General features: G+C 39.9%; 1 protein-coding gene across 1 annotated transcript in view; it reads left to right on the top strand.

Moving 5' to 3' along the window:
- Positions 1 to 12,875, top strand: part of dvl1a (dishevelled segment polarity protein 1a) — a 43,358-nt gene extending 30,483 nt beyond the window's left edge. Inside the window, exons 5-15 of the mRNA XM_053644238.1 lie at positions 2,104 to 2,242; positions 2,697 to 2,790; positions 2,919 to 2,988; positions 3,130 to 3,269; positions 7,066 to 7,142; positions 7,237 to 7,304; positions 7,534 to 7,611; positions 7,698 to 7,832; positions 8,653 to 8,820; positions 8,955 to 9,173; positions 11,141 to 12,875. Of these exons, the coding sequence (XP_053500213.1) occupies positions 2,104 to 2,242; positions 2,697 to 2,790; positions 2,919 to 2,988; positions 3,130 to 3,269; positions 7,066 to 7,142; positions 7,237 to 7,304; positions 7,534 to 7,611; positions 7,698 to 7,832; positions 8,653 to 8,820; positions 8,955 to 9,173; positions 11,141 to 11,667 (1,715 nt within the window). The 3' untranslated portion in view covers positions 11,668 to 12,875. The remainder of the gene's footprint in view (positions 1 to 2,103; positions 2,243 to 2,696; positions 2,791 to 2,918; positions 2,989 to 3,129; positions 3,270 to 7,065; positions 7,143 to 7,236; positions 7,305 to 7,533; positions 7,612 to 7,697; positions 7,833 to 8,652; positions 8,821 to 8,954; positions 9,174 to 11,140) is intronic.
- Positions 12,876 to 13,072: the final 197 nt, after the last annotated feature.

The following is a 13,072-nucleotide window of genomic DNA, read 5'->3' as shown; positions in this document are numbered from 1 at the left end:
GTAATTAATAATAAATAGTTATGCTTATTCTTTAAGGAAAAAATTACTGTGACAAGAGCTTCTAACAGGCCCTGTTAGGGTTGGCCAATACAATAATATAGCATCAATATTGTAATAAATTGCATCACTGAACACTCTGTTGTTACTCATAGTAAAATGTAGTGGAAACATATTTGTAGTAGGGGGAATATTTGTACAGTTTTTTTCTTGCAAATTTTCTGGACAGATAAAAGTGTCAGTTAATTTGAAGCATTGAACTTGTCAAGACTCGGTCAAGATGCTGTGCCTTTAGCGCAAAGTCCGTTGTGGATTTGATTGTAGCTGAAAATATAATGCCAATAATTTTGACAGCAAACCAAGTGAGATGCGAGCTAAAGCTGAGAAAGCCACGCTGAGGCCAAATATCGACGTATTATTTCCAGTCAGCTATTTGTTGCTCCATGCCTACAGGGGGCTTTGATTACATTTGATTATATCTCCTTCCCCATATCTGTCTCTCTCTCTCTTTCTCAGCACCTCTACTGCAGATAAGAAGTAGAGCTAACTGCTCTCACAGATGCTGTGGTGAAAGCAAGCGATGGAGGATGAATACGGAGAGTGACAATGAATGGACTTTCCAGAAACCCATTTGAACCAAGAGTTTAGAGTAAAACTTTTATTATAGGCTTATTCACACAGCAATAGGCATATTTTTGCTGTGTTTGCAAAGCCCATGGACTGTGTAACGTGCATGGTTTTCTTCAGATTGAGGGCTTTTAGGCATTAGACAGTGGTGCACTAAAATGAGTAAGTGATTAGATCAGCCGTGCTACAGCACTCAAAGTGTGTTTAAGGTGTGTTGGGGGTGTGCTATCCACTTAAAAAGTAATGGACACGGCTACAGTATTGGAGTGTTTTGGTCGAATGCAGCGTCCTTGCCTTCTGGTCAGACCCTTCCAACGCGTACGATGTCACCCTGAGTCACAGCCACGAGCCTGTCTGTGTACGTATTCTTTAACTGAGATGAATTAAGCACAATTAAAGATTTCACATCCTCTCATGCCCCATCAGTAGTTGGGTGATTAACTTCTTAAGATATGATACACATCTCAGTGATTAGATGTTAATAAAGGCACAGAGGCCACGCCTCCTTTATTGTTACTGACAGGCACAGAGGTCATGCCTCCTTTATTTGTACTGACAGGCACAGAGGCCACACCTCCTTTATTGTTACTGACAGGCGCAGATGCCACTCCTCATTTTTGTTAGTGACAGGCGCAGAGGCCACACCTCCTTTATTGTTACTGACAGGCGCAGACGCCACACCTCCTTTATTGTTACTGACAGGCACAGAGGCCATGTGTAGTTTATTGTTACTGAAATGGACAGAAGGGTGATCCCACTTGGTTGGGACTGACAATCACAGAAACCCTGCCTCCTTCACTATGACTGACATGCACACAGGCCAGACCTCCTTCAATGGGACTGACAGGCACAGAGATTACTTATGAACGTAGAGTGAAAAACAGCAATATTTACTTTTTTCTACTCCTTTTTCCTGAATGATGCATTTTTGTGTGCGTTAAATAAAAATACCACAATTTTTCTGTTTTTTTTTAAATACAATACTGCCTCTGTGGCACTTTGTTAACCTACTTAAGGATCGTAACACAGTTGTGTATCTCGAAATTGAAATTGTCAAGTATTGAGATTCAGTTGACATTGTTCATCATCTGATGCCCAATGTGCAATGTATTGAATCAGTGCAGCTGTGTTATAAATATTGAGACCAGTGCATTCATAGAATTAAATTGTTCATGAGAGAAGTATGCAATTGAAACTGTTATAATTACACATTTAAATAAGACTCTATTAAGAAGCTCCCGTTTAAGTCTAATCCATAGAGATCATTTTCAGACAACCATAAGCATCCCTTGTACAATGTGTCTGTCCTTAGTTGCCAGTGTTGGCCTAGGTCACAGTTGTCATTACGACTGATTTTATGTCCGTTACTTTTGTGTTTCTTTTGTAAATCTCCAAGTCCTGCTGTTCCCACAGCCTGTGTTTTGTGTGTGGTTGCACTATTTGCTCTGATAATGAATGCTGTGTGTGTGTGTCTCACAGTCCCTCGGTTAAACGGCCACTCGAAGGCTGAGCGGGTTAATCGAGACTCGGCCATGGGCTATGACAGCACCTCCATGATGAGCAGCGAGCTGGAGTCTAGCTCCTTCATTGACAGTGAGGAAGATGAGGATGCCAGCAGGTCAGTCTTTCCCAGACACTCATTTACTCAAGAGCTGTAGATTATCATTATGTAATATCTGTAATTAAATGACACCCTAAAACACCATATATATTAAGTAAGGAATACGTGCTATTATAGGATAATAATAATAATTGACGGGATGGTGTGATGCAACCCGACATGAAGCAGAGTTATTTTTACGACTGTGAAGTTAAATATTTTCTAATAACAGAAAGCCTGAAGTGTTTTATTCCACTTATAGTACAGTAATTTTCCAGTACTGTTTAAATAATATAAGACACATTATACTTAAGTTATCACAGTATCTTATCATCAACTCATCATTATTTTATTCGTATTCTGACCAACCAGAATCAAGAATTCAGCAGCGCAGTTGTATAAAATGTTTCTTAGTTATTTGCAATTGTATTGCAGAGGCTTAACTGCATCTCTCCTTTGCATTACTGTGCAGATTGAGCAGCTCCACAGAGCAGAGTACTTCTACTCAACTCATGCGTAGGCACAAGCGCCGGCGACGGAGACAGAAAGTGGCCAAGATGGACAGGGTGGGTTTAAAAGAAGCAGACTTAGCGTAATCTAGCAGTAGTAACATGTAATGAGCATTCCAGAAAGGAAACATTAAAGGACTTTTTGTGTGTGTGTGTGTGTGTGTGTGTGTGTTTTCTTACGACAGTCCTCATCATTCAGCAGCATAACAGATTCCACCATGAGCCTCAACATTATCACGGTCACTCTCAACATGGGTAAGATCTCTTTATATCTCCTGTCTTTGTACTCATCATCTGAACCAGAGGCGTCTCACAGTAATGCTGATGATAGTCACCATGTGTGTACACTACTGAGTGAAGCTGATACTGACAACTTTCCATCCCTCTTTCATACAGAGAAGTATAATTTCCTGGGTATCAGCATAGTGGGGCAGAGTAATGACCGAGGAGATGGAGGCATATACATCGGCTCCATCATGAAAGGTGGTGCCGTAGCAGCTGATGGCCGAATTGAGCCTGGAGACATGCTTTTGCAGGTATAGCATCACTTACACTCTAATTACTGTGCATAAAATGAATAGTTCATTCATAAATTACATTTACATAATTTCCCTTTTACCTCAAATGTAATCTCTCAGTCAAGACATGCACTGGAACAATAATAATGTTATGCACTGGAACTATTAAGACTAATGTTGCTACCAAATGAGGAAAGTGGTCTGTATATGGCACCCAGTTATCTAAAAAGAAATGGACAAAAGACCTCACAGGGCTGAAGACAGCAGTTACAGCTGTGTTGGTGCCAAAGACGTTTCTACACTAGCACATAGTTTGTTATCACTCCAGATGGGCTTTAGACTTGAGTTCGAGGGATGGCCCAAAGTTTGAAGATGGAATTGTGTATTAGAAGTGATTCAGATTATAATGTAGTTCAAATCTTATTTACATATTAAACAATATGGACTTTTTTTTTTTAAATACACCCACCATATCAGCACCTCTTCCCTTTTTGGCAGATAATAAGGACGTTGTTAGTTATGATCTCATGGACTTTTAAAACCACTGCTAAAAAATAAATACAGTGGTGCTTGAAAGTTTGTGATATAGAATATTCTATATATCTGCAGAAATATGACCTAAACATCATCAGATTTTCAGATCAGATTTACATATCTGTGAGTGGCAAAAGTATGTCAACCTCTAAGTTTAGCAGTTAGTTTTAAGGTGAAATTAGAGTCAGGTGATTTCAATCAATGGGATGAGAATCAAGTGTGAGCGAGTGCCCTGTTTTATTTAAAGATCAGGGATCTATCAAAGTCTGATCTTCACAACACGTTTGTGGAAGTGTATCACGGCAAGAACAAAGGAGATTTCTGAGTCCACCATCAGGAGAACACTGAAAAATAATTATGTGCATGGCAAGGTTGCAAGAAGAAAGCCCCTGTTCTCCAAAAAGAACATTTCTGCCCGTCTGTAGTTTGCTAACAATCATGTGGACAAGCCAGAAAGCTATTGGAAACATGTTTTGTGGGCGGATGAGACCAAAATGGAACTTTTTGTTTTAAATGAGAAGCATTATGTCTGAAGAAAGGAAAATAAGAACCGTATCCCATCTGTGAAACATAATGGTGGTAATATCATGGTTTGGTCCTGGATCAGATGCTGAAAGCAAATGTTCACATACTTTTGCCACTCAGAGATATTTAATATTGGATCATTTTCCTCAATACATAAGTGATCAAGTATAATATTTTCTCTCATTTGTTTAAATGGGATATCTTTATCTACTTTTAGGACTTATATGAATATCTGATGGTGTTTTAGGTCATATCTATGCTGAAATATAGAAAATTCTAAAGGATTTCCAAACTTTCAAGCACCACTATATTGGAAAAGCAGAATAAAAAAATACGGCGATACCACTTGATCTTGGTAACATGGACTTCTACATAAGTAGAACATAGTAGAAACATTCTACTATTTTATGAAACTGTTTCTGTACAAATAGTATTACTGAGCCAAATTGGGTCTCCGGATATGAGTGTGTGATGTGTTTTCTATAAGCTTTCCTTACTTGTTAGCAACAATAGCCTCACAACTACAGTTAACGAAGCAAATCTCACACAGAAAAAGATCCACAAGTCCTCATGCTGTAATCAGGCTCTGGGTTACTGATCAGAAGGTCAGGGGTTCAAGCCCCAGCACTGCCAAGCTACCACTTGAGCAAAACTGTCAAAGTTGGGGCCTTAACTATATCTGCACCAGGTGTCAGTATCACGACTGACCCTGCACTCTGACCCCTGCTTCCTAGCAAGCTGGGATATGCCCTAAAAAATTTCACTGTGCTGTAATGTTATACTTGACAAATATGGGTGCTTCTTCTGCAATACTGCTTTGTGTAATTTAAACTCTAAATGGTCAGAAGTATCACTGACTTCTAAAGTGGCTGTAATGTAATACTTTGTTGGAAGAAAATGTGAAGGTTTTCATGTGTGGATGTTTTCAAGCAGAGGAGACAGTATACCACAGAACGACGCTAATAAGCAAAACCTTACTAGCATCAAACATGGCTTAAATAAACTTGAACTTTTAAACTTAAAATGATCTGCTTGTCCCAAACACAGCTGCTCAGCCCAAAATATATTTGGTGTTGGCTGGAACGCTGGAACAATTTTGCGTTGATTGAATTTTTCAAAATTGTGTAAACGTCATCTATTTTAGTAGGAAGTTTTACACAACACAAACAAGATAAGTTCTTTTAATGCTCTATGACAAGTGGTAGTTTCTTTATGATAAGCAGATTCTCCTTATGATAGTTTGACACTGATTTACTTAATGATGACAAAAAAGTACACACAGAACCGTGAGACATATGCAGAGTAATCTAAAGATTATGCTCAACAATTTGGCATAGTGGGCATTTAGATTATAGCAGTGTCAATACTCAGAACCAAAGTCAGTTAGGTCAGGTGTCATGTGATGTTCCAGAATGACGCATTTTAGATGATTGGACTGAAATTACTTCGTACATAGTCTCTCAGGGAGTCTTGTTTTTCTGGTCACTGTTTGTTTATGTCTGTCCAGTATCTGGCTCCGTGCTGTGCAGTTGTTTCAGTGCCTCTCCTTTTCCTTCCTGCCACTTGATCTTATGATCTTGCTTTTCCACCAGTCATTCCTTACTTTGTGTCCAGTGTATGTCTCATCCTCCCAGACTTGACCCTGGGTCCTGGTCATCTATACACAATAGATTGTTCAGCATCAGATATCCTGAATCATCTAGAATCCATCACAGAATCTGAAAGTTAAATGAAACAATGAATCACAATGTCGTGTTTAATTATTAGTTGTTTTTAACTGGAGCTTGTGATTTTGACATGAGAAGACAAATGCGTAACGCCTGGGGCGGCTGTGGCTCAGGTGGTAGAGCGGGTTGTCCACTAATCGTAGGGTTCGATTCCCGGCTCACGTGACTCCACATGCCAAAGTGTCCTTAGGCAAGACACTGAACCCCAAGTTGCTCTCGATGGCAAGTTAGCGCCTTGCATGGCAGCTCTGCTACCATTGGTGTGTGAGTGTGTGTATGAAAATGGGTGAATGAGACACAGTGTATAAGTGTATGTTTGTATAAAAGCACTATATAAGTGCAGACCATTTACCATTTGCCTAAGACTTAAAGTTGAGTGAACACTGTTGCTAGGCAACTGGAAAATATGGACAGTGAGCATAAGGCTAGCTAATTCTAACGCTTACAGTGTAGCTGGTTAGGACTTGTTCATTTAAGCAATAGAAACAAGACAAAACTGGCAGAAATGTGAACGTTGCCCTCAGATGTGTCAGTAAATTCCTAAGACTCTGTATGACAAAAATCACATTGTAGTTCGCTTACATGATAATGAGTAACATCAAATTTGCATGATGATGAATTGCTTTTCAGTACTATCAGAAAATTCTAACCACAACACATTTTCCATTCATATGAAATTGTCGCAAATAAAAAAACAAAAAACCATAGCACATGAATCATTTCGAGCTGTGTGTTGTACTATTGTTCTAAAACAGGCATGAATGGCGGTATGATGAATGGCGGTTTGTGAAAGATTATGATTGAGACTTTTGATTTGTCATAATAGGACTGTGGAATTTTCCTTTTCTTCTGAAGACTTCAAAGAAACCGCAAGATAACATTTCAAAGCCTATAAACACTTGAGATAGCTATGGGTCTACTACATTTCCTACTACCTTGCACAGTGGCGCTTATTTAAAAGTACATCTTTGTGTAACAGTTTTGAACATGCTGAAGCTTATTACTGAAACAAAGTGCATTTTGTGTAGGTGAATGACGTGAACTTTGAGAATATGAGTAATGATGATGCTGTAAGGATTCTGCGGGAAATCGTCTCCAAGCCTGGGTGAGCTGTAACACTCAACATCTCCTCATCACTGCACTCTGACTACACTTACATTGGCACTCTTACTGACTTCTACTGAATGCTTCTTCCTCAGACCCATAAGTCTCACAGTGGCTAAGTGCTGGGACCCCTCTCCTCGCAGTTACTTCACCATCCCCAGAGGTACAGCACATCGCATTTTCATGATTTAATATCAGCAATACACAGCACCATTACCGGCAGGAGTCATTTTCTGCTCAATTGTTCCACAGGGATGCAATAATCGAACATTATATCTTTACCGTTTAATGCACAGGTTAAGATGCATTATTATCGGATCTCATACACCCAGTTAAGTCCCAAATCATGTTAAAACTGCAATTTAAGGATCATTTTCTTGGCTTTTTTTCAGCGGAGCCCGTAAGGCCAATTGATCCTGCTGCCTGGATCTCTCACACTACAGCTCTGACTGGAACTTATCCACACTACGGTATGCTTGTATGGATTGTAAGTGATTTATAAATGTTTATGCTTGAATCACTGTTTGATCCTGTTGTTTTCCTTCTTATTTCTTAGAACTGGATGACTTGCCCCTCTCAGCTAGTAAAACGGAAATGGCCACAATAGTTAAAGTGATGCAGCTGCCTGATTCAGGTCTTGAGATCAGAGACCGCATGTGGCTTAAGATCACCATATCAAATGCTGTCATTGGTGAGTGCTGGAACAACTTTGGAAGTGAGATTGAGACATTTTTACTCTCATGTAGGCAGGGGCAGGGTGTCGGTATATACTGTAATGTAGGTCCTGGGACAAGAAGAGTACACAGTTTGATAGTTTTTTAATTATGTCCAATCGCTCTGTATTAGGGGAACCGCACGCCACCCTCTTATTTTCTATTTTGAAGTCTACACCTGGATTTCTATTGTTAAATCAATGTCTATTGTTAAAGCTGCTATGCAAAGGAATCACATTTGATATTGGATCACACCAGGGTTTGTGAATTTGCAGGATTAAATCACATAAATACAGTGATATTTACTGCTGCTGAGTTTCTGTTTTCCTTTCTCCTTTCCTTTTGCATTTAGGAGGATTTCATTTGCCTTGCTGGCTTGCAGTCTAAATATTGCTAATGAAATACGTTAGTCTTGGATTTAAACAGCTTTATATATATATATATATATATATATATATATATATATATACATATATATACATATATATAACAACTGTATATATATGTATATATATATACATATATATACAACTTGGCCAACAGAACTCATTAGACAAATATGAAGAATGGGCACAAATGGAAATAATTGCAGTAGTGGATGGGATCACTCAGATCTCTTTTAGTATGGTCATCACTGAGAAAGCTCTGAATTAATTTAACTTTATTCCAGTAGGGGGAATGGTTTTCCCGGCTTTAATTACACTAAAAGGATTATACAGTCTGCACTGTAAAAAGCACTCTTTTCTTAAGATAGATCAATTGTGTAAACGTGTACGTCTTGATGTTTGTATTTGTTAGGTGCTGATGTGGTGGACTGGCTGTATTCACGAGTGGAAGGCTTCAAGGACCGGCGCGACGCCCGAAAATACGCCAGCAGTTTGCTGAAACACGGCTACCTGAGACACACCGTCAATAAGATCACCTTCTCTGAACAGTGCTACTATACATTTGGAGATCTGTGCCAAAGTACATCAGTGTTTCTGTCTAGTGTAGTTTTAAGACGTATTTGCATTGTGGTAGATAGTACATACGTACCTCATCAATCAGTCAGTAACATATCAAATTACAATAGTACTAAACCTTTTTCTTTTGGCTTCCAGACATGGCCTCTCTGAACCTGAATGATGGATCCAGTGGTGGTGGTTCAGAGCAAGATACTCTCGCCCCTCTCCCTCCATCAGTTCCCAACCCGTGGCCTGCAGGCGGGCAGCCGTACCCGTATCCAGGCTACCCGAACCCACCGCCCGGCTTCCCGCCTGGATACTCGGAGCCCGGCCACAGTTTCCACAGCGGCAGTGCTGGCAGCCAGCAGAGTGAAGGTAGGACTCTTCTAGGAAGAGGAAAATGAAAGAGAAAAGGAAGTATAATTTCTTGGGAAGTGGTTATGGGGAGTTGTTTGAAAAATCGTGTGAGTGTAGTGGAGTAGGGGGAGCCCCTTTCTCTGTCCTGCTAATTTGCTGGTTTTACTTTTACTTTCGACATGTTAATGTGAAATAAAGGAAGAGACTGCTAGACTTCTGTGAATATTCCCAGTATGCTGCCGTTTCCCTTTTACTTCAGCAAGAAGGGAAAACATTACTCAGTAAAACGGAAATTTCTGGACTGTAATAGATCATGTATTATTAAATATATTGTAAAACCCTATAAATGGGTGTGTTTATAGTACATTTGAAATGTGTATTACCCACAATTATGGATGTCAGGTATGAGTTTTTTGTCATTTTAATTGTTCAGTGTCAATGCTTCACCTTCAGCCCAGTTAATCTGGATGTTCCATATCCAGTACAGTCAGTTTTAATGTGTATCAATTATCTTGCATTGTCAAGTGGAATTTCCAAGCTGAGATTTGGCCCTGAATTTCTGTCTTTAATTGATTATTATCTCTGGTTCACGTGCATATTATTATATGTAACAAACTTCCTTCTCTGGTCTGAAAGCCTTTGAATATTATTCATTTTTTATCAACTATGCAACATAAAATTCCTTGTCAGACTTGTTCTAGAAACAAGTTCTGACAAGGTTTATTTAAGCTTCAGGGAAAGTTCTTGGAAAGTTTTTACAATGGAGGATAAACATGCACATTAATGATTGTTAACCTTGCCCTGAGTATAAGTAGTGACAATGTACTCCTGATCATTTTTTGTGCATTTGTATGTGGCTGTGTGTACGTTGTGTGTGTTAGAGTTTGAGGATTTGCAGTGCAGGAACAGTTTTGGCCCTGGATGTGTAGGGTGAGTGAGTGGGTGTGGGTGTAAAGTGGGCTTGTGACTTGGCTGCATGGCAGGCGTGCGTATGGTAACTCTGTTGTTCCCTTTGTTTCTGCTGGGCAATGATAGACTGAAGGAGGATTGCTAACAGGACTGGGGGGATCTGGTAAGCCTGCCATCCACCCATCAACCCTGCTCCCTGTCTGCTTTTCTCTCCGTATGCCTCCACTCCCTGTTCATCCTTTTACCACGCGGTCACGGTGCCATAGTGCAGTCGGCTCATCAGTCCATCTGACTTGGGGTTACAGCTAATCACGTTCTTCCTGTGTGCTGCTCTGCTCTGTTCTCATTGTGGTGTCACTCATGGTGTGCATGACCAGTGGAAACTGAGAAATCTTCATTAGAATATTTTCAGTGTGGGTTGGCCTTTCTGCCAAAGAGGAAGCTTTAGTAGGCATTAAGCAAGGGTGTGATCGAAAGAAAAAAAAATGCTTCATCACTGTCATGTGTTGTCTACGGTACATGAGTGCAAATGGGTCTGGGGCAGAGGTACTGCTGCCGTAAAGATGCAAAAATTGATGATTGATTTAAACTTAATGACCTTTTAAACCTTATGTTCTGTTCCTTAATAATAAATGTATCAATGTGTCCTTAATTATAACAGTAAATCATATCAATTATTAAATTGATTTAAAAAATGCCTTGTATATATGATTTTGATTTCTGTAATTAAAGTTGAGTAGTGTTTATTATTACAGGGGCATTCCATTGTGTGTGTGTGTGTGTGTGTGTGTGTGTGTGTGTGTGTGCAAAGGTGAGAGTGTATATAAGAGATGGAGTGACCTTGAGTGCTTGGGACCTTGAGGCAGTATATAAATAATACTGATGATAATGATGATGATGATGATTTTATTATTATTATCCCAAGCACATAAATGTTCACTTTTAGTAAAAATCAGAGATGTATCGTTTGGCCTGAACAGAGCATAAGGTATAAATCCTGAAACTGACATTAGAAAATGATGGTCTGTATCTCATGCTCTTTGGTTAAGCAACTTTTTGTTCTCTTTTCTCACCAGGCAGTAGAAGTAGCGGCTCTAACCCCAGCGCAGGTAAAGGAAGAAGGCCCTCTCCTCGAGATAAGGAGCACAGGTCGACGTGCTGCGTGGGAACAGACGCCGAACCAGTTCCATGGCCTGGCGTACAGGGCCAGAGAGCACCCAGTCAGCTGAGCCATCACAGTCACACCCGCTCCTGTGCCAGTCACACCTGCTCCGGGCACAGCCATGCTGCATCCCAGCGGACACACAGTGTGTCCCAGCACAGCCACGCCTCTTTCTCCTATAGCCACGCCCCCTTCACTCAGCTTGGCCACGCATCCTGTGCGCACAGTGAGAGGAGCCACGCGTCCTCGTATGGCCCTCCAGGCCTCCCTCCTCCGTACTGCCTGGCACGGCTGGCTCCTAGAGCCACTGCTCACAGTGGTCCTCCTGGAGCTCCGCCCGTGCGCGAGTTAGCAAATGTCCCTCCAGAGCTCACGGCTAGTCGGCAGTCCTTTCAGCACGCTATGGGTAACCCTTGTGAGTTCTTCGTTGATATTATGTGACAGGAACAGTGCCTTTCACGTTTAAAGAGCACAAACCCTCCATATTCCCCTTTGCTCCCTTAAATTCTTGCTACTGACTATCCCAGCACTGAGAATGTACCCATCATCGTCCCTCAGTGGAGGACACTAAAAAAACAGCACAGCATTTTGCACTTGCAAAGCAAATAACACGATGTTAGATGTTAAGATGGCTGCTGCAGAATTATTTTTGGCCCAGAGCAGAGCTCCACTCCTGTATATTGAGTGTATATACTCTTTATCAGAGATGAACTGGAAGTTAAAGTTTGCTCTTACAGCGGAACCTTTGTAGCTAATCTGCATTTGGGCAAACCAGCAAGTGATATTCAGATGCCAAGTCAAGGCAGTCTAACAAATAAATAATTGCCAAAAAGTGGCACATGCTGTGTCAGATATTTTACAGATATCTGAGTTTGGTGTAAAACTTAGCACATATGACTGCTGAAGTTCCTTAGTTGTAAATGTTGTCTGGAAGTAATGATGCATTTGTCGGAGATTCCTTGTTATTTGAAATTCATAATGTACTCATGATGTCCCTTTGACAATCAGTCATGCACACAATCTGACTTAAAAAATGCAGGATGTGTGGTTGAATGACTTCATCTTAAGTCTGCCAAATTGCTTGAACACTATTACACAGAAATATCTTTATCCTTTCTGACACAATGAACTAATGTCAGATTCATCTTGCAATGCCATATGTCCAATTGCTCAGACACTCGGTAATGTCCCGTGGCCTCCGTCAAGGTCATGACAAATGGAATTAGCCTTTAAGGACAAGATTAATAAGATTATAGAAATGAAGTTAACACCATTACCAAATGCCGTTGACAGACATTAAGCTGTGTTCACATTTTATTTCACAAAAGTAAGATTGTTTTCACTATGATGATAAGACTTGTTTTGTGGTGACATTTACTGGTAAAGTTGTGAAATCTAAAATTTGTTTTAAAATGTTCCCTTGCTTAACCCATTACCCCAGGTCTCAGTGGGAAACAGCAACGGTGTAATTTTAACTCTGGAAGCACTTTTAACAACGTACTTGTTTGGCCCTTTAGTATAAAACACTGTTCGTAACGGAAGCTATTTACTTTATTTCTTCAAGTAAAGAGGAATAACAAATTGTACATAATGAAAAAAATTATATATTATATATAATTGAAAAAGAATAAATAAAATATATGAGTTTAGATGTGGTCTGAGATTGATTTCGGTGTGGATTTTAGTGTACCTAAAGTCATTAAATCAGGTTTTCTGGGCAGCTCTAAAAAAAAAAAATAGTATAAAACAAAAAGGCACTTCTTTCTAGACCTAGAAAAATCAGACAGCGTTTTAGAAAATATATATATATATTTTCTTCTGTAATATTTTAAACAGCTTTATTTTA

Source organism: Ictalurus furcatus, chromosome 15 (assembly GCF_023375685.1).
Source record: "Ictalurus furcatus strain D&B chromosome 15, Billie_1.0, whole genome shotgun sequence".
NCBI lineage: Eukaryota > Metazoa > Chordata > Actinopteri > Siluriformes > Ictaluridae > Ictalurus > Ictalurus furcatus.
This window is presented reverse-complemented; position numbering and strand designations above follow the sequence as displayed.